The 19,802-nt window shown below is 42.1% G+C and overlaps 1 protein-coding gene across 8 annotated transcripts; it reads left to right on the forward strand.

Annotated features, from left to right (window-relative positions):
* The first annotated feature begins 2,379 nt into the window (after window positions 1-2,379).
* SSBP1 (single stranded DNA binding protein 1) lies at window positions 2,380-18,764 on the forward strand. 8 transcript variants are annotated; one of them, XM_041751818.1, is made up of 8 exons: window positions 2,400-2,483; window positions 3,172-3,238; window positions 5,881-5,941; window positions 6,550-6,690; window positions 6,903-6,990; window positions 8,906-8,994; window positions 12,129-12,202; window positions 18,456-18,593. In XM_041751818.1, exons 1-7 carry the CDS (start codon window positions 2,458-2,460, stop codon window positions 12,170-12,172), a joined length of 516 nt encoding a protein of 171 aa, XP_041607752.1. In that variant the 5' UTR covers window positions 2,400-2,457; the 3' UTR covers window positions 12,173-12,202; window positions 18,456-18,593. The 8 variants fall into 8 exon arrangements, with proteins under 8 accessions (XP_041607755.1, XP_041607750.1, XP_041607754.1 ...); XM_041751821.1 differs by lacking the exon at window positions 12,129-12,202 and having other exon boundaries at window positions 2,380-2,467; window positions 18,563-18,764; XM_041751816.1 differs by lacking the exon at window positions 12,129-12,202 and having other exon boundaries at window positions 2,399-2,483; window positions 18,563-18,764.
* The last annotated feature ends 1,038 nt before the right edge of the window (window positions 18,765-19,802 follow it).

A 19,802-nucleotide genomic window follows, 5' to 3' on the forward strand; every position in this document is an offset into this window, starting at 1 on the left:
GGAAAGGATGAATTTTGCTTATTTTGCTTTTGTTCATCTGAACAGCTCAAGTAGAAGGAAGATTTTTCTTTCAAAGGATTTTTTTCAACGTTTTCTAAAAAAAAAAGATTTGATGTATTCATGAGAGAGAGAGAGAAAGAGAGAGAGAGGCAGAGACACAGGGGGAGAAGCAGGCTCCATGCAGGGAGCCCGACGCAGGACTCCATCCCAGGACCCCAGGATCACGCCCTGAGCCAAAGGCTGATGGTCAACCACTGAGCCACCCAGGCGTCCCAAGATTTTATTTATTTTAGAGGTAGGGGAAGAAGGGGCAGAGGGAGAGAGAGTCTCCAGCCAGCTTGGGCTGAGCACGAGCCTGAGGTGAGGCTGGATCTCAGGACCCCAAGCCTGAACCAAGAATTAGACTTGCACTGAGCCCCTAGAAGTGAGATTTTTAAACAGGAGATGACTGCAGGGCACTGACAGCAGCACCACGGCCGGTGGGTGTGGGACCATTAATAACTGTGCGAGGCCTGAGGGCAGTACAACACTCTGTTTCAGGAGCTGAACATTGTGAAGGTAGAGGTTAAACGGGAGGTAAGCGTCTAGCATGTACCAGCTCATCAGCCAGGCTTTTAGGAGCAGGTTAAAATGTATGTTGGAAGCCACGTTAAGTAGTCTGTATTTTCTCCTTTTGGGACAAAAATGGGCCAGTGAAGACCTCTCTAGGTATAGGGTCCCCAGATGGCAATTTGCTTGTTAGACTGGTCTGGTGGGGAACCCAGGACAGGCCCCCAGGCCAGCAGAGGAGAGGCCTGGGGAGGCCGCTTCTGGCCCAGGTCCTGCAACCCTGTACTACCCCAGCACCCTCCCGCTGAGCAGGCCCCAGGCTGACGGTGCCAAGAAACACAGCAAGCAAGCTCAAGGTCACTTTAATGCAATATTTTAAAGATATTAAAATTAGGGCAGCCTGGGTGGCTCAGCGGTTTAGCTCCACCTTCAGCCCAGGGCGTGACCCTGGGGGCCAGGGATTGAGTCCCAGGTCAGGCTCCCTGCATGGAGCCTGCTTCTCCCTCTGCCTGTGTCTCTGCCTCTCTCTGTGTGTCTCATGAATAAATAAATAAAATCTTAAAAAAAAAAAATGCAACTTGGTTAAGAGACATTAGTCGCACATGCAAGGCCCACGGCTGGAAGGAAGGAAAGCGTAAGAAGTAGGTTGCTGTAAATATTATGCATCAATTTACTTCCAGGGAAGCCAGGAAAGTAGAACTACGCTGACGTCTGGTTTTGGCATAAATAATATAAACTTAATGGGGTGCGTTTTAATAAACCTTCTCTTGGAATTTTCGATATTCAAGTATTTTAATATTATGGAATTTTTTTTTTTTTTTTTTTTGGTGGGGGAGGTATATGTAAGAATGAACATTTTTCCCCCCCTCTTGTGCCTCAGGATTCAATATGGCTCAGAATTTAATTAAAATTTTGCTTTTAGGGATCCCTGGGTGGCGCAGCGGTTTGGCGCCTGCCTTTGGCCCAGGGCGCGACCCTGGAGACCCGGGATCGAATCCCACGTCGGGCTCCCGGTGCATGGAGCCTGCTTCTCCCTCCGCCTGTGTCTCTGCCTCTCTCTCTCTCTGTGACTATCATAAATAAATAAAAATTAAAAAAAAAAATTTTGCTTTAAAAAAATTTTTTTTTTTTTTTGTTCATCACAGATTTCTTTTTTGAACTTTCTTAAAAATCTTACCCTGACTCTTCCTAAAATATCATTTTGATCGCCAATTTTTCTTTTTTTTTTTTTGGTGAGGGAGGCATATGTAAAAACGAACATTTTTTTTCCCCTTCTTGTGCCTCAGGATTCAACATGGCTCAGAATTTAATTAAAATTTTGCTTTTAAAAAAAATTTTTTTTGATTTTTTTTTTTTTTTTTTGTTCATCACAGATTTCTTTTTTGAACTAACATCTTACCCTGACTCTTCCTAAAATATTATTTTGATCGCCAATCTTTTTTTTTTTTTTTTGCATCCCCTTAATTTTTCCTTTCTCAGCTCGACTTCCTGCCCCTGGTTTCCCCGCTGCAGGCCTCCCCCGCAGGCCGAGCATCCTTTGCCCTCGCCCACCTCGCCCCCTCCTGGCCCCCTGGTCCAATCATTTCATTTTATTAGAAACTTGAAATCACTTCCGCTACTCACCGCTCGGCGGCGTTGCCACATCCGCTTCCGCCCGGAGGAAAAAAAAAAAAAGAAGAAGCTGGCGGAACTACCGCGTTAAGACGCTCGCTTCCGGAAGCGCTGCCCGGAGCGTTTCTACGACGCACGCCGCCGCCGTTCCGCGTTCTCATTCCTCTCGCGAGGCGTGCGTTCTCCCTGTCCCCGGAAGTGCTTGTGGCGGTGACGCTGAACCCGCGAGAGCTTCCGGTGCGGGAGGGGGCGAGCCGGGAGCTCGTCGCTGCTGGGTGTGCGTGCGGCTCTCCGCGGATGGCGGGAGGTGCGGCGGCTGCTGTGTGTGTGTCTCGGCTCTTCCTCTCCCCCGTGCGGAGCACTTCAGGGTTTTCTGTCACTTCCCAGGCCCTTTTACGGGGTGGGTTAGGAGCGCCACCTTTGGGAAGGGGACCCGGGTCGCCCATCCCTGCGGGGAGGCCGGGGCGGGGCGGGGGGGAGTCCCGGGGTCTCCCTGGGCTTTGCCCCCGGCATGGAAGCAGCTCCAGGTTTCAGATTTACGTCCCTTGGTGACTTTGTCATACTTGTTGGGCCTCCACTATGGGTCAGGAACAAACTTAGGAGTGTTGGATGTGGCAGTCAATATAAATCAGCCCTGGGAAGGGGGGGGGGCTTGCATTTTTATTTTTTTACATATATATATATATTTGAATTGGGAGTTCAAGGGGGCTTGCATTTTCCTGGAATTTGAGAAGACCGTGGAATGCGAGTGGGAAAAAAAAAAATCAGTTTTTTTTTTTTTTTTTTTTGGTAGGAGAGGAAGAAGCAAGGGGAGTAAAAACAACTTAAACTTTTTTTTTTTTTTTTTTTTTTTTCATTTGAGAGGGAGAGTCCTGGTAAAATGTGCAGGGATGTTTATGGCCGCGAGGCGGACTGCGTAAAATTAGGAATGCAGTCGGGACGTTAGGATTAGTGGGTTTGTGCTCTTGCTCTAAGTCACCTCTCTCTCTCTCTCTCTTTTTTTTTTTCCAGGGGAAGACCACACACTACACTGTGGGAAAAGCAAATAGAAGCCATGTTTCGAAGACCCGTATTACAGGTAATCAGTCGCTTCTCCGTGATGGTGTTGAGATGCCTTCTCGTCCAGCGCAGGTGATGAGGCTTCTTCAGGGTTTTGACCTCGGTAGGCAAAGGACCTACGAGAGGGAGACGTGTGCTCCTTTGCTAGGATCACGGGCAGATTTCACCTGAGTAAATGCTGTTCTCAAAGACAGCAAAGATTTTCCAGCTTGCCTATATAACGGGAGTCAATTTTTTATTTTTATTTTTATTTTTGTTTTATTTTTTATTTATTTTTTTGGGGGGTAGTCAATTTTTTTAAAACACGTAACTTGCGTTTACATCAGTTACAGTCCTGCCTGAGCTAAAGACTAGGAGAGTCATTTCCAGCATTCTTCTCTGAGGCATGCGGTTCCTTTTTTTTTCCTTTTAAAGATTTTATTTATTTACTCATGGGAGACACAGGCAGAGGGAGAAGCAGGCTCCGTGCAGGGAGCCCGTCTCAGGACTTGCTCCCAGGTCTCCAGGATCACGCCCTGGGCTGAAGGCTGGTGCTCAACTGCTGAGCCACCCGGGCTGCCCATGGGGTTCCTTTTTTGACCACCGGCCTCCCCGGTCCTCAGCTTTCTACCCCATCTCTCTGTGCTAAGGGCTGCAGCAGAAGTCAGCCTGTCAGCGCAGATGTGCTCCCTCCCGCCAGTGTGACTCCTTAGTTCTCCAAGCCCTCCACCAGCCCAAACCACTCGTTTCCCTCACTTAAGTCTGGGCACCAAGTTTATAGGTTCTGGTTTGTAACACCTCTCTTAGTCCCCATCCTGTTAAGACTGGTGAAGAATCAATTTCTCTCTGAAACCTGTTCTCATGTCTCCCCCAGTCTGCTGTAGAATTGACACTGTATTTGGATCTTCACTTTAACCTACACATCTGTTTAGCAGCTTTTTTTTTTTTTTTTTTTTTAAGATTTATTTATTCATGAGAGATAGAGGCAGACATATAGGCAGAGGGAGAAGCAGGCTCCATGCCGGGAAACCGACATGGGACTTGATCCAGGACCTCAGGATCACATCCTGAGCCAAAGGCAGAGGCTCAACTGCTGAGCCACCCAGGCATCATCACATGATGACTTTTATTTTTTTTTTTATTTATTTTTTTTTTTATTTATTTTTTTTTTTTAAATTTATTTATTTATGATAGTCACAGAGAGAGAGAGAGGCAGAGACACAGGCAGAGGGAGAAGCAGGCTCCATGCACCGGGAGCCCGATGTGGGATTCGATCCTGGGTCTCCAGGATCGCGCCCTGGGCCAAAGGCAGGCGCTAAACCGCTGCGCCACCCAGGGATCCCACATGATGACTTTTAAAACCAAAGACAAGGATGTGAGATATTTACTCTTCCACTTGGACTATGAAAAACACAGACTTTGGGCAACAGAAGGCTACTTCTTTAAAAAGTTGAAATCAGAGCAGGTGATGTTTCTTACTGGGGAATGAACTCGGGTGAGGTAGTCTTATAAAAATTTACTCCCCATTCAGGAAAGAATAAACCAGTACAGAAGGGAGCTTTTAGGCCTTGGGGGCATAAGTGAATGTATCAGTTGTTTGTCATATTAAAGAATATAGTTCAGTGACTGACCTATAGTTAACCCCATGTGAACTTGATGAACAGGAGAGCTGGGCAGCAGGGAATGGTAATGCTGGGGAGTCTTTTTTTTTTTTTTTTTTTAATTTTTTTAATTATTTATTTATGATAGTCATACAGAGAGAGAGAGAGGCAGAGACACAGGCAGAGGGAGAAGCAGGCTCCATGCACCGAGAGCCCAACGTGGGATTCGATCCCGGGTCTCTAGGATCGCGCCCTGGGCCAAAGGCAGGCGCCAAACCGCTGCGCCACCCAGGGATCCCTTTTTTTTTTTTTTAAAGATTTTATTTATTTATTCATGAGAGACACAGAGAGAGGCAGAGACACAGGCAGAAGGAGAAGCAGGCTTCTCGCAGGGAGCCCAACGTGGGACTTGATCCCAGGACCCCGGGATCACGCCCTGGGCAGAAGGCAGATGCTCAACCGCTGAGCCATCCAGGGGTCCCAGTTTTGCATAGTTCATAGATTTATTCCAAGGACTGGTTTGTAAGAGGTAAAGCACTTAGCTGGTGTTCAGTAGTGATGGGTTATGTCACTGAATGCTACTTTGTGTCAGGTACTACCTTCCTCTGACAGACTGACTTGACTAGTCCCATTTTTCTCTGACAGACTGACTTGACTAGTCCCATTTTTGTATTTTATCAGCGAATCGGATTTGTCTCTTAGACTTTTTTTTTTTGCTCCGTCGAAAGCATGATTTTTTCCAACACCTATGTGACTTTAACCCTTTGTGTGGAGCCATGGAAGCACCACAGTCGGGCGGGTTGCCACAAAAGAAACAGAGGATTCCAGGTTAACTCTCCTGCTCTCCTGTGCGTGCCATCTAGGAGTCTACCCCTGGGCTTCTGTGGCAGTCGGCCCACCAGCGTTTGCTTGCTCCTCCTGGTGCCGTGATGGGGGAACATGTGAAGTGCATCGCTTGTCTTCTGGGCATATGTGTGCTGTAGGAGCCGCTGACCCCATGGTGACCGAGTGTGAGCAGGTCTTCTGTTTGCGTTTTCCTTTCCTCCACATTAAAGTCATTCTACTTGTTTGTTCAACTTAGGTATTTCATCAGTTTGTGAGACGCGAGTCTGAAATAGCCAGCAGCTTGGTTCTTGAAAGATGTAAGTAATAGCTAATTTCCAAGTTCAAAGTATGTTGTTTATGGCAACGTGCAAATATCGTAGATGAGGTGCACTAAGTAGTTAGGGTGTAATCTGCTGATCACCAGGCTCTTGGCTCCTGTTTGCCTCTCCCCTCTTGGCCTTGCCACATCAGGCTGCAGGGGCCTCGTAGAATTTCCTTGAGTCCTGTTTGGTGACCTCAGTCTCCCGGGGTCATGTGCTGTTTGCCTGAGGGAGTGGAAGTTTGTGCAAGCTATTCTTTCACAGAAATATATATACTTAGATATATTTATGTATAAAGATTTTCAGAGCTCAGATTTGTTCTTTTAACCATATAGTCTTTTTCAAAAAAAGATAGCCTAAGATTTTAAGATAAAATAAAGAGCATAATGTGTGTTTTGTGGGATACTTTCTCTAAGAATATTTTCTCTCTTCTCGACAGCTCTTTTTTCCCCTCCCAACCTCTTGTTATTCACCCCAAGTTACACCTGATCTTCTAGGACGTGGGTTTTGCTTAATGCTGAGATTAGAGTTAAAGTACTATTTGTAGCTGTTCCCCTTCTGGACCTTTTCTCTGAATCTCATTTTATTTACATGCTGCATTTCAGCTCTGAACCGTGTGCAGCTGCTTGGGCGAGTGGGTCAGGACCCTGTCATGAGGCAGGTAGAAGGGAAAAACCCGGTCACGATATTTTCTCTAGCGACCAATGAGATGTGGCGGTCAGGGGAGAGTGAAACATACCAAATGGGTGAGTATAAAACACTGGGGTTTTAATTGTATCAGCAATAAAGAGACATTTATTCTCAGCTGATTAGAGAGGAGCTTCTTTGAGACTCTTTCGTCTCTAATTCTGTTCCTTTCTCTTACAAATTGTGGTTTGGTTTTGCTGGGCATGTTGTCTTTTGGCATTTATTTTGTGTGCTGGCGTTTGTAACTGCATTTCCTATTCTTATGATTTAGGTGATGTCAGTCAAAAGACAACGTGGCACAGAATATCAGTATTCCGACCAGGTCTCAGAGATGTGGCATATCAGTATGTGAAAAAGGGGTAAGTTGAGGAAGGAAGGATCTTACAGATTGGTTTAAAAAACTGGTAATAGGTGTTCTCAGGGAATGCCTAACTCCTTTATTTTACTATTACTCTGTTAGGTCAGGATATTTATTCAGAGTTTAGTACTATATGCATGGCATGTTGCTATGTGTGACTAATTCAGAGGTGTATAAAACATGGTTTAGTTTTCTGAGAACTTACAGCTTAGGGCAAATAAGGATTGTTCGTGAATAGAAGCAGGTGAGGCAAGAGAGAATGCAGAGCTTACTGAATCCCGTGTGAGCAAGGGCAACCCATGCTTTTAGGGATTCCCTTGTCGCCTCTTGGCATCCACATGTCCTTAACCCAGGATCTGGGACATCTGAAGCCTGACACACGGATGGCAGAGTTCACAGTAGTTATTTTATATTTGATAATTCTGTATCAGCTTAATAGTCCCCTTTTGGAATGCTTGGATTGATTACAAATAAAAAATATCTTTTCCAAACCTGTAGAAGGACAAAAAGTTGTGTTGAACAGCAGTTGTATTCATAGTTAACATTTTAGAAATATACTTGTCTTCTAGAAATGAACTATATTCTCCAAAATACAATTTTAGGAATAAATAAAAGTTATTTCTTTTTAATAACTGTGTGACTTTTTTTATACGTACTTCCATAGTCCTTTATGTATGTGTGAATTTACACATTTACACCCACATATAAATACAGGAAATTATCTGTATGCAATTTCAGCCACAATTGATGAATCTGTGTGTGTTCCCTTGGGTACCCAGTCATTTTACCAGTTTTGTCCACTTTCTATATTTTACTTATTTTTTTTTTGGACTCTGAAAATTGATGCCAGCATGCATTTTCTGCCCTTTAAAAATCAGTTACGGTTGTCTTGGGGTTCAGCCTTCTAAACAGTGCAGAAGGGGCTTAGTAATTAACTCCAAGAGAAATGCTAAGCTGAAAACCTCTGTTTTGATTTTATTAATCTAAGTCCCTTGAGGATATTAGTAAAAGTATTACCTGACTTTGTCAAAGTTAAGTTACAGTTGAAAGTCCCTTATGTTTTTATGGCATATCCTTTTCAATTTGGACTCCAAGACACAAGGCCTGCTGCATATTCTATGTTAAACCCTTGCTAATCGTGCCAGTTCTTCCTGAAGTAGGTTCATGAACTTGATTGTGGAAAGGAATTGAAAAATAAGCGAAAATAGGCAAATCCTTTAGGGAGTCCAAAATGAAAAGTGGGAGACAGTGACATGTTGGAAGTCAATCCTAGAGATTTAAAGGATGCCACGTGTTGTTCTTCCATTTCATGGTCTTAAAGTCACTTTAAAATTCTGGGATGCTCAGGTGGCTCAGCGGTCGAGCATCTGCCTTCAGCTCAGGGTGTGATCCTGGGGTCTGGGATTGAGTCCCACATGAAACTCCTTGTGGGGAGCCTGCTTCTCCCTCTGCCTGTGTCTCTGCCTCTCTGTATGTTTCTCATGAATAAATAAATCTTAAAAAAAAATTTCAATAAGGACTACTGTCAGCTGAAGGCTGAAAACATTGTCTTTTTTACCTGGATGTGTCGAGTCTGTGTGTCTGAAACCTTGTGTTTCAGTACTCAGTACTCCTAATGTTGAACTTTGAGATGTGATAGCAAAAATGAGGTTATGCATGATTCTGTGTTTCTTTTTAAGATTTTATTTATTTATTCATGAGACACAGAGAGTAGCAGAGGCACAGGTAGAGGGAGAAGCAGGCTCCCCAAAAGGAGCCTGATGTGGGACTCGAACCCGGGAATCTGGGATCACGATCTGAGCCAAAGGCAGAGGCTCAACTGCTGAGCCATCCCTGATTCTGTGTTTCATCCTCCTCTCTCTTATAAAACAGATTGGAATCTCCAGACTGAAAACTGTAAATTTTATTTTTATTAGGTCCCGAATTTACGTAGAAGGGAAAGTAGACTATGGTGAATACACAGACAAAAATAATGTGAGGCGACAAGCAACAACAATCATAGCTGGTAAGAAGCTTGTGATAATACTATTCCCTCCTCCCATCCCCCTTGTTTTAAACCCTTGGCTTGTAAGTGACTCATGGGGGCTTTGAGTGCTGCTGCTGAGATTGTCAGGCAGCTCACCCTGAGAAGCGGGAGTCTGGTTTGTGAGTTTGCTGTGAGTTTCTGCATTTGCCTGACCCTTCAGAAAATTATCTCTATACACAGTTTCATTTCACAGGTAACTTTGGAGTAAAGCATCTGTGTCAGTACTTAACTGAAGTGAGAGAAACTAATGTCTTTGAGGACATGGCCTACATAGGCAGAAGCCTGTGCCGAGATAGAGTTGCACTGGCTGCTGTGAGTGGCTTTAGACGTTTATGCAGGCTTATTCACAGCCTAACAATGTAGAAAATAAGGACACAAAGCTTAAAGAAGACTAAGTAGATCTCTCCTAGAGCAGGGTTTTCAAACTTTTAAAAAAACTCTACAAGAATTTTGAAACAAACGCAGCCCTTTGTACATGTCTAAGTCGACATGAACATTTTTTTCAGTATGAAATTGTTACTCTGAAATGTGTTAATGGGTGTAAAAACCATAGCAATTTGATCCCGTCATCCTTCAAAAAAGTACATGAACGAGCTCTTCAACGTTTGGAAATTTTATGTTCTTTCTTTTTCTCTGAACTTGTTTTTCCATTTTCTCCTAAGAAATACATCTTGATATATATTGTATGGATAAAAATATTTTATTACTCATCCTATTATGTTCTTAACAAAAACTCATACATAAACAGAAATTTAAAAATACTTAAATTCTGTGATACGAAAGCTATAAATGTTATATTTCTTCTTGATTGGATTATCATTATAATGGTTTTTAGGACATAAGCTACTAACGCAATTTTAATACATAAATTTGAAAACTGAAATCTTACTGGAAATGCATCTTTTAATAAGAGATGATTTTTTTTACCTCGTCAGTAAATTATTAAAAAATAAGACAGTTAAACATTGATTTTATTCTTTTGTTTTCTTTTTATGGATGTAAATAAACACTGAGAAACTTTTTATAAGTAAATACAGAGAAATGAAAGAAAGTAATGTCTTAGTGTTTATGAACTGCTGAGATATATCAAAACTGGGTACCTTAAAAATTTTTTTAATTATGGAAAATGTCAGACATACACAAACATAGAAGTAAAAAAAGATCTGTCATTTAGCTTCAACAATTATCGACTGATGGCCAATATTATTTCTTCTATTTCCTCAGCCCGCTTTTCCTCCACTTGAATTATTTTCTAGTGAATTCCAGACATTATATTATTTCATCCATAAATATTTTCAGTAGGTATTTCTGAAACATACGGATTCCTATTTGAAGCATAACTATGGTGCTATTATCACACCTAATCTTAAGAAATCATTAAGAAAGTTTTACTAGGCATCACAGTGTTTTAAGTTTCTTTGATAGCTTTATAAGTACAAGTCCATATGTTATATTACATTGTTTATATGTCTCTTAAGTCTCTTACTTTGTTTTAAATAGCAAACATTTATTTTCTCATAGTTCTGGAGGCTAGACCTCTGAGAACTTAAGTCTCTTATAATTGACAGATTTTCCTTTTATCTTTCCTTTTTACCTCGCTCTGGAGTTCATATCTTAACCACTCTACCATATTGCTAAATTATAACTTGTCATAAATAATAATTAAAAAATATATTTTCTTACTGGTTTCTTTGAGGCATATTGACCTTTGAAGCCAACATAGTTCTCTGCCCTCATTATCAGACTTTAGATGAGGTCCCAGCTATTTTGATTTCATGATTTTTGGATGTCTTGACAGTGTTTCACTTCTGCATGCTTTTCCTTGGGCCGTGTCTCCAGAGATACCTACCTGTTCAAAAATTTATTTATAGATCTCTGTAGGACATACATCTACACCTGTGATTTTAGCAGTGGAAACCTGACTTTCTAATAAAATAGCTGACATTTCTAAGTCTTTATCAAATACGTATTTATGAAGCATTTAACACTTTGACATTCCACTATAAACCAAAAGTGTGGGTAAACTGCATTGTATAGATTGTTCTGAACCAAGCCAACCGGTAAATAGAAATGGTTCAGATTATCTGCCATTTTGTTCTCTTCTGGTCACTTGTATTCACAGCATGGGTGAGTTAATTAATTGATTAGTTAACATAGATTTATGGCTAGTAGTAAAGATGAGTAGATCTTTAGTGACATTTGAATTGAAAGAAACAGTTTAAACTTGACTGCTTTTTTTTTTTCCTTGTAGGATCCCTGTCTTTAATATAAAAGTAACTACCAGTGGATGGCACTGTTGCCTTTTTACACTGTGGTGTTGCAATAATCTTCTGCAATAACTATTCTGTATCAAGATACTATGTACTTAGAAGACTATAGTTATAAATATTGTGATACTCACTTTTTGAATAATTCTAAAGTTATAAGAATCTGGATTTTTTTCAAGTTATGCAGGAAGTACTACTCCTTTTCCTTTGCTCGTCCTAAACTAACTCCATCTGGGACATTTTAAGTGCAGTGTCTGATGTCCTTGTATGAAAATACTCTGTGATACTGATTTGTAAAAATTTTCTCAAGAATGAGTATATAAAACTCAATCTCTTTTAAAATGTAAAAATAGAATGTCTTCTGTGTGAGTGTTACAGCCTATTTAGACATGAATCTGTCTCTGTTAATAGTGCCATATACTGGACTCCGTCCTTTCTCTGTACCTCCAGTAAGTGGAATGCTATGCCTGGATCCTCTTCTGTGTGAGGATGTGCTGCCTGGTTTCATGGCATCTATCAGAGTCTGGCAGGCATTGAAATTTAAGACTAGTTGTTTTGTAGGAAGTTATTGCTGAGCAATTAGAATTATCTTCAGGGAAGGCAAGAAATGCCACACTTCTAACAAGGTGTGAGTTGTTGACACATAGCTGAAGCCCAACTCTTAGCTCCTTTGGTGCCTGTCATATATGCCTCTCATGATGAACATAGCAGGAGTTATTTCACAATTTAGGAATTTTTCTAAAATCCTGTTAACAGCACTAACGTATGGGTGCATTGTAGGCGAGCAATTAAAGGAGATGGAGAAAGAGTTCTGAAAATAATATTTATGATTTGGTTTCTTTACAGATAACATTATATTTTTGAGTGACCAGACCAAAGAGAAGGCATAGAGTGGACGATTCTCCTTTGGCCATTGTTTGGTACAGTCTCATTTCCAAATCGCGTATAGTCTTTATAGTTCCTAAGGTCAAGAATTAAAATATTATTTTATATAAAATGAGTCATAATACTTCTTTTGACTATTACTGCCCCTCCCCTTTCGGTCTCATAGACCTGTGCAGCTAATTGTTTAATCTTTTAGGGATGGTTTTTGTGTACAAGTGTGTGAAATAGTGGACTGCTAGGTTCATCTGTCTTATGACAAAGGGATGTGTCCTTTGGGAGACTTCCTTGTTTTTTGTGCACACTTCTATTTATAGTATTGGTTCAGCCACTGAGTAGTGGTTGAGCTTCACTGTGTGTCAGGCATTTATCCCGTGGTTGTGAATAATGGTTTTCTTACTTTCTGCTCTGTAAACTAGACAGCAAGGACTGTGTCTTCTCTGTGTGCCTGCACCTTACCAAATGTGTGGTACAGAAGAGACACTGTATCACCGGTGACAGATGAATGATCCCAGTGGGATATTAAGCTTTAGGCCCCAACTGGAAGGGGTTGCTGAACAGTGGTTGGTATCTGACTAAACTGCTTCAAGACTAACCTATCTTCTTCCCTTCTTTTGTTTTTGGACAAATTTCACTTGTAAGCATTTATGAATCAGCAATAAAGATCTAAAAATACATGGAAGGATGAAATAGTTCATGCCCCAGGGGGTCTGGTTCCACCATTTTCTATCTTTCTAAGCCCCATTCTCTATCGTTTTAGTCTTATCCAGAACTTAGGGTGGGGGGAGGTCCTCTAAACAACCTTTGACATTACCTCCATAGGTTAGAGGCTTGGCTATGACATTTTCCTTTTATTTTTCCACACGATCCCTGGATGCACATATACAGAGCATTGTGGACACACAGTTACTTCCAACACAGTAACTTTCATAAGATTCTGGAAGTTACCAAGTACTAGTAATTTCCTAATAAATATTACAGAAAATAAACTCCGGTTTTTCAGTGCGTCTTGTCCTTTTTCAGTCTGTGTTGGACCTGCACAGGTCTGCCTGCTAGCTGGCTGCAGTTGCTCATAGTTGGCTGCTGCTGAGCTTGGTGCCCGGTTCTGATGATAGAAATCCCTCATTCTGCCTGGGCCGCCTGGCCTCTAGCTTTGGCTTACGTGAGCCCCAGGCTGCATGTCTTGACCCCTCCCTCTGAGGGCTGGACCAGCATGGCTTCGCCGACCCACAAGTTGAGCAGCATTTTGTATTTACAGTGCAGTGTGGTCAAGGAAAGATGGAGTTCCTTAGCTCTAGGTTTTACGTTCAAACTGTCTGGTGACATAGTCCTCACTCCTTTATGCCACTATTTTTTTTTTTTTTTAAAGACTTTTATTTATTCATTAGAGAATGAGCATGCATAGAGTGAGAGGGAGAAGCAGACTCCTGCTGAGCAGGGAGCCTCATGTGGGGCTTGATCCCACATGAACCCTGGGATCATGACCTGAGCCAAAGGCAGACGTTTAACTGACTGAACCACCCAGGTGCCCCTATGCCACATTCCTTAAGCAAGATGAAACAGATAAAATTTATCTTTGGGCCACTCTTTCTTGGCAGAGCTACTTTTATCCTCTTTAAAAGTTGTGAGAAGTGATACAGATTCGTATTCCTGTTATATTAGTGCTGTGGGAAGGTAATATGGTGAACAAAATGATTTAATGAGCTGCCCACAGCAGCTCTGAGTCTAGGGCTCAGGGGCAGAAAGGTACACCCAGCAGGATCCATGTGAACTGAAGGCTTCTGCACGTTCCTGCTGGCAGTCACATGAAAGGCTCTGAGGTTGGGCAGCAGAACTTTCAGAGTCGGGTATGCAGTGCAGAGGCTGCAGCATGTGCATGGTTCTGCAGATCCGAGGTCCACAACCACGCAGGCTCCCTGAGCAAAACCTCTGCCCTTCCCACTTGGGCAGCCGCCTGTGCTGAGATACTGTACTTGTCCAAGCTGGTCTTGGAGTGGGTATGTGGCATTTTCATGTTGTTATGGTGTCAGGGAGTATACCTGTGGAGAACTGCCCTATGACTTTGATTTTCAGGTTCCATGTTGGTGGAAAGATGAGTATGATACATAGAAGCATGGGAGAAAGAGGATCAAACAGCATGTGTGTTATTACTCCATTTTTGAAAAAGAGGTAATTGATGCAAGTATATGTTTAGAAAAGTCTGCAAGGAGAAACATATAAAGGTTTGATCTCTGGATGGGGAGATTCATGTGTGATTTTCTTTATTTTTTGCACTTTTATATATTTTAATATTTATATTTTTAGCATTGAACCTATATTTACTTTTATAATAAGAAAAAACAAAACTATTTTCACTTTGGAAAAAATCTTTCCATTGTTTTCAAGCCAGGCTTGCACTTCTGATTTGACCTTCCCCTAATACTGCTTGACTAGAGGTGAACGAGATAGTCTCCCATGTATTTATCCCTATCTTCTGCATGTTAGTATCGCATGCTTAGATACTTCATTTACCTTTTTTTCCTTTTCCTTTTGTTTTCATCTTAATGCATGTATATAACCCAGAATGACTGGCTTTAAAGACCAGGCCATATGAGATCCACTGCTTGTTGCCAGTACAATTCTCAAAGAGTCAGTCAATTTCTTAAAGATTACTGGACAGTTAATCCAAAGACATCCCCAAACACCAAAGACATGTTTTTGTAGCTTTTTTGGGGATTACTTGTCATTGCCAACTGGTTTGCAACCTAACCTCTACAACTCATGAGAAATTACTGGTAGTGTGTTTCTGGAAGAGACTATGCAGTTTTTGAAGGCAGAGTTACCTTATACTCAAACCACCTGTTGGGCCCCATCCAGCCTAGCCTAGCACAGTGACATTCTAGGGCTTTCTAAATGTCGTTTGGTTGGATTGCCCTGAAACATTGATATGAAAATGAGGGCAGGATCACTTTACTTACTTTTCTGTCCGGGTTTGCATTATATGCCCTGAAGCTTGGTGGGAGTAACAATAAGCAAATCATTGTAGAAAAGTTGATGAGTTACAGAGAAATCTCTTACAGGGTAATAATTACCGTATTAACACCTGGCATTTATTGGCTACTCCCTGGGTGCCAGGCCCTGAGCTCAGTGCTTTTTATCATTGTCTCATTTCACTGTTACCCTAAGAAGGTGGTACTATTCTGACTTTACAGGTGAGGAAATGTGAAATTGAGAGGTTAAGTAACATGTTAAAGTCATGCAGCTTATGAGAGGGACACCTGGAGTGTGAGTTTAGGTGTGTGGAGTTGGCATTTTGCTTCCTGCCTGCTGTGTGCTTCCTACTGCCTCCCACTTCCATTGGCCCTGCTCTCCAGAACCCCTGTGGCTAACTCTTGGCCTTTCAGGGTGCATCTAAGTCACATTGGGAGTTGTAGTACGTGATAGGTTCTGGTTGGGATAGAATCAGGAGTGAGGGAGAAATACCTCTGCTTCTTTATTCTTTCTCATTCTCAGTCTGATGATCCTACAGGAAAATAAGTCGCAGTTCATCTCTCTGCCAGGTCATCTTTACGTATTCCTCTTGGTTCAAGCAATGTTTCTTTACTTATTATTCATAGTATCTGCTCCTCTTGTTATTTCCACCAGTTGTTTCCTGGCTACTGAGAGTTGAAGTTGTCCGCAAAGTTGCTTAGGTATTTGACAGGCTCACTTTTTAGAGGATGAGACTTTTGGCAGTCGTTGACAGCGTTGCAGCTCGCTCTCACTACTATGTTTGCCTCTGTGCTGTTCCCACAGCCTGTGATAGGATGGTGTTTAGCTTTTTTGGCTATCCAAATCATGCAGCCACAATAATGAAATTTCTCTTCCTTGTCTCTTTTTACTTCATTCATTTGTTCTCTGCCATGCTCTGGGACTTCGGGGTGTTGTTTGTGTAGTGCTACACCATGACATTTTGTAGCCTTCCTGCTATACCTGCCCATTTGGGGAAAAGGTGGTTTATTGTGATAGTTCAGTTAAGGCGGTGTAGTCAGACTGCCTGCATCTGCTGTACTTACCAGCTGAGTGACCTTTGCTCAGCTTCATTAACTTGCCCTGCCTTGTTTTTTTTTTTTTTTTTGTCGCTTTGCTCTTCTGTGGATAAAAGAGGGAAAATGGTAGTCCTAGTTTATAGGCCTGCTGTGACCAACACAACAGATAATGCATATAACTTACTTAGCATATATTAATTTTTTAAAAAAGATTTATTTATTCATTTATGATAGAGAGAGAGAGAGAGAGAGAGAGGCAGAGACACAGGAGGAGGGAGAAGCAGGCTCCATGCCAGGAGCCCGACGTGGGACTTGATCCCGGGACTCCAGGATCGTGCCCTGGGCCAAAGGCAGGCGCCAAACCGCTGAGCCACCCAGGGATCCCAGCATATATTAATTGAATCAAGTGCTCGATACATACTGGTCATTATTACTCTTGTAGTTATATTAAGCAAGGCATATCTCTTTCAGTCACCATGGCCATCTCCTTAAGTCTCATAGGATACTTACTAACTTTAGGTAATTGTACTTGGCCTTTGTTTTTGTTATTAATGTTCAAGGATTACCGAGAACATAATCTGCTTTAGTGTTTTTTAGTTTGCTTTTAATCTTCCATGGCTATTTACAGTTAATATGGGCATCTTTTTAAACCCAAAAGTCAGTTGGGTACCTGCTTTGTACCATGTATGAATACAAACCTGGATATAGGGGTAAATAGAACAGGACTCCTGCATTGAAGGAACTCATAGTCTAGGATGATGGCGGCTGGGTGGGGAGGACAGAAGCAGGAGCCCATGCGTGAAGTGTGCTACGGTGTGAGGAGCACTCTAGTAATGATAGAAGTAGGGCACAGATGAGAATAGTTAGGTTAGTTTTCAGCAGAGGAAACAACATGAACAGAGGTCCAGAAACATAGAAGTATATGGATTGGTCAGAGATAAAACATGAAAAGGGGGTTGGGGCTGGATTATAAAGGGCCTTGAAAGGTGACAGAGGACTCTGGCAGTGGGGAGCTACATGTCTTAGATATATCAGAAGTGTGCTGTAGAAAGAACAGTGAAGATCTGTAAAAGATTAGATGGGGGAGAGCCTGCAGGCAGTTAGGAAGCTACTGAAGGAGCCTAGCAGGCTTAGCAGAGTGGGGATTACAGGTGACACGAGGGGAATTTGGTATTCATGGTGATTCATTCACTGTGCAACAGTTACGTGCCAGGTCCTGTGCTGTGCTCTGGGTAAGGGATACTGAGTTGAAGAAGAACACGGAACATATAGCTCCTGCCCAGGATGCACTGGGGACCAAGTAGGGGCTGGTGGTAAAAGAAAAGGACATTAAGTGAGAATTCTAAAACTGGGCAGCCATATTGGTAGTGACATTTTGTTTCTGAGACTAAAGAACATGAATGTAGGAGCCAATTTGAGAAGAGGAAAGATCAGGAGTAGTTTTGAACATAGTTTAATCATAGATTTCCTAGCTTATAATTGGTGATTAATGAGTGGAACTCAGAAGTTGAGACAGGAGTGACATTTTTTTTCTTCTGTCAAACACTTTTTAAGCACATTTTCTGAGACAACATAACGAATGTTGCCAGAATTCTAGCTTTCTGTTGTGGAAAACCATATTGTGGGACAGATTCCAGTTGCTTACCTGTTTTACAGTGTGGCAGGGATTTGTGTTAATCAGGTGTGGTAAGATGACAGACATGAAAAAAACTGTCTTGAAAGAAGAGTTTATTATAGTTTTCAAGAGGAGGTCTCATGCCACACCATTAGAACCACTTAGGGAAGCACCAAGGTAAGGCAGAAGGAATGAAGGAAAGTATGGACCAGAGCTTTTATTGTGTGTGTGTGTGTTTTTTTTTTTTTTAATGGGACAAGAATAATTTTCACCGGGCTTTGGGCAATAAGGGTTAGCCCTAGTTATCAGGTACCTGGTGATTTTGGGCAGAGAATAGTGTTCTGGACTGCAAGAGCCTGATAAAAAGAGGCTGATGGAGAATACGGAATCAGGATTGGTTGGTTTGCATGTTACAGACATGCTCATGGGCCAGTGTTTGCTATTTCTAGGAACTAGCTAATGTTGGGAGGGGTTAGTTCCTCAGGGTCTGCCAGGGCCGAAGATGTCAAGCATTGTAAAATACGGAAAATAAGAAAGGTAATTAATAAGAAAGGTAGTTAATTCACTACACAATATCCATTATCCTTTCTACAGAACCCATTAATTTACAGAGCCCATATTCTGTTGGGAGTGACAGCTGAAGTACTGCATTCCTGTTCTCCTTTGCAGTTGATGGTTGCTAAGGGGGTACAAGCAGAAGTCATCTGGTGGTGCTTCCAGGGAAGCTCCTTAAATGATTAACTTTGTTGGGAGGCTCATCCTTTGTGCTTCTCCAGACCCTCACCTGGCTTTCCCTTGTCCAAAATGTGGACACGATGGCTGAATCTCCATTAGCCATCTCGGACCATGAGAAGATCTTCAGGATGGAAGACAGAAGCTGGGATCTGTGATGACCGTGGAACCACCACACCAGACCTGGACGCTCAACCCGTGGAATTCTTTGGGAGACACAAATAAATCTCTACCTTGTTTAAGCCACTTACTTGTGCTTTGCAGTTAAACCTCATTCTTACTAATTCACACATTCTTTATCTCCTATACACAATGAATTTATTACTCTAATTCTTTCTCTTTTAAGACCTTTCACTGCTAGTAGTAGTAAAATCTTACCTCTACTCTCACAATCCTTCAAATGTTTAACCTATCTCTCAGTCTCAATTTGAGGAGGGACTGTACATACAATGTACACAAAACCTTAGCAATTAGCCTTAAAAAGAATAAATATAAGCATAGTTTTTCAAATGAACATTACTTAATTTTGCTTAGAATCTCTAATGAGGAGCCTTAATTAACAGTCCCTTGTTAAAGGTGCTTAAGTTAACGAAAATACCACCCTTATGCCTCCTAGCAGTATGTCAGACTCAATCTGGAGTGAGGAGGTTTCCCACTGTGAAATAACCAGATGCTAAGTATGACATAGTTTTTATCACATCCTTGGGTATCTTAGCTTGGGCTTACCAAAATACCAGCGACTGGGTGATTTAAGCAGCAGACATTTTCTTAGAGTTCTGGAGGCTAGAAGTCCAAGCTCAGGGTGCTGGCATGGTTGGTGAGGCCTGTGTTCCTGCCTTGTAGGTGGTCCCCATCTCACTGTGCTCACGTGACCTATTTTTGCTGGCAGAGTGTGAGTTCTCTGGTGTCTCATAAAGATGCTAATCCTGTTGTGTTGGCTCCACCATTATGACCTCATTTCACTTTGTTGTTGAAGATCCTATCTCAAAATACAGTCACAGTGGGGATTAGGGTTTCTTCTTTCTTTTTTTTTTTTTTTAAATTTTTATTTATTTATGATAGAGAGAGGGAGACAGAGAGGCAGAGACACAGGCAGAGGGAGAAGCAGGCTCCATGCACCAGGAGCCTGATGTGGGACTCGATCCCGGGTCTCCAGGATCGCGCCGTGGGCCAAAGGCAGGTGCCAAACCGCTGCGCCACCCAGGGATCCCGGGATTAGGGTTTCTATATCTGAATTTTGAGTGGACACAGTTCAATCTGTAGTATTGGGCTTGTAGGAATAAA

This window comes from Vulpes lagopus, chromosome 4, assembly GCF_018345385.1.
Source record: "Vulpes lagopus strain Blue_001 chromosome 4, ASM1834538v1, whole genome shotgun sequence".
Lineage (NCBI taxonomy): Eukaryota > Metazoa > Chordata > Mammalia > Carnivora > Canidae > Vulpes > Vulpes lagopus.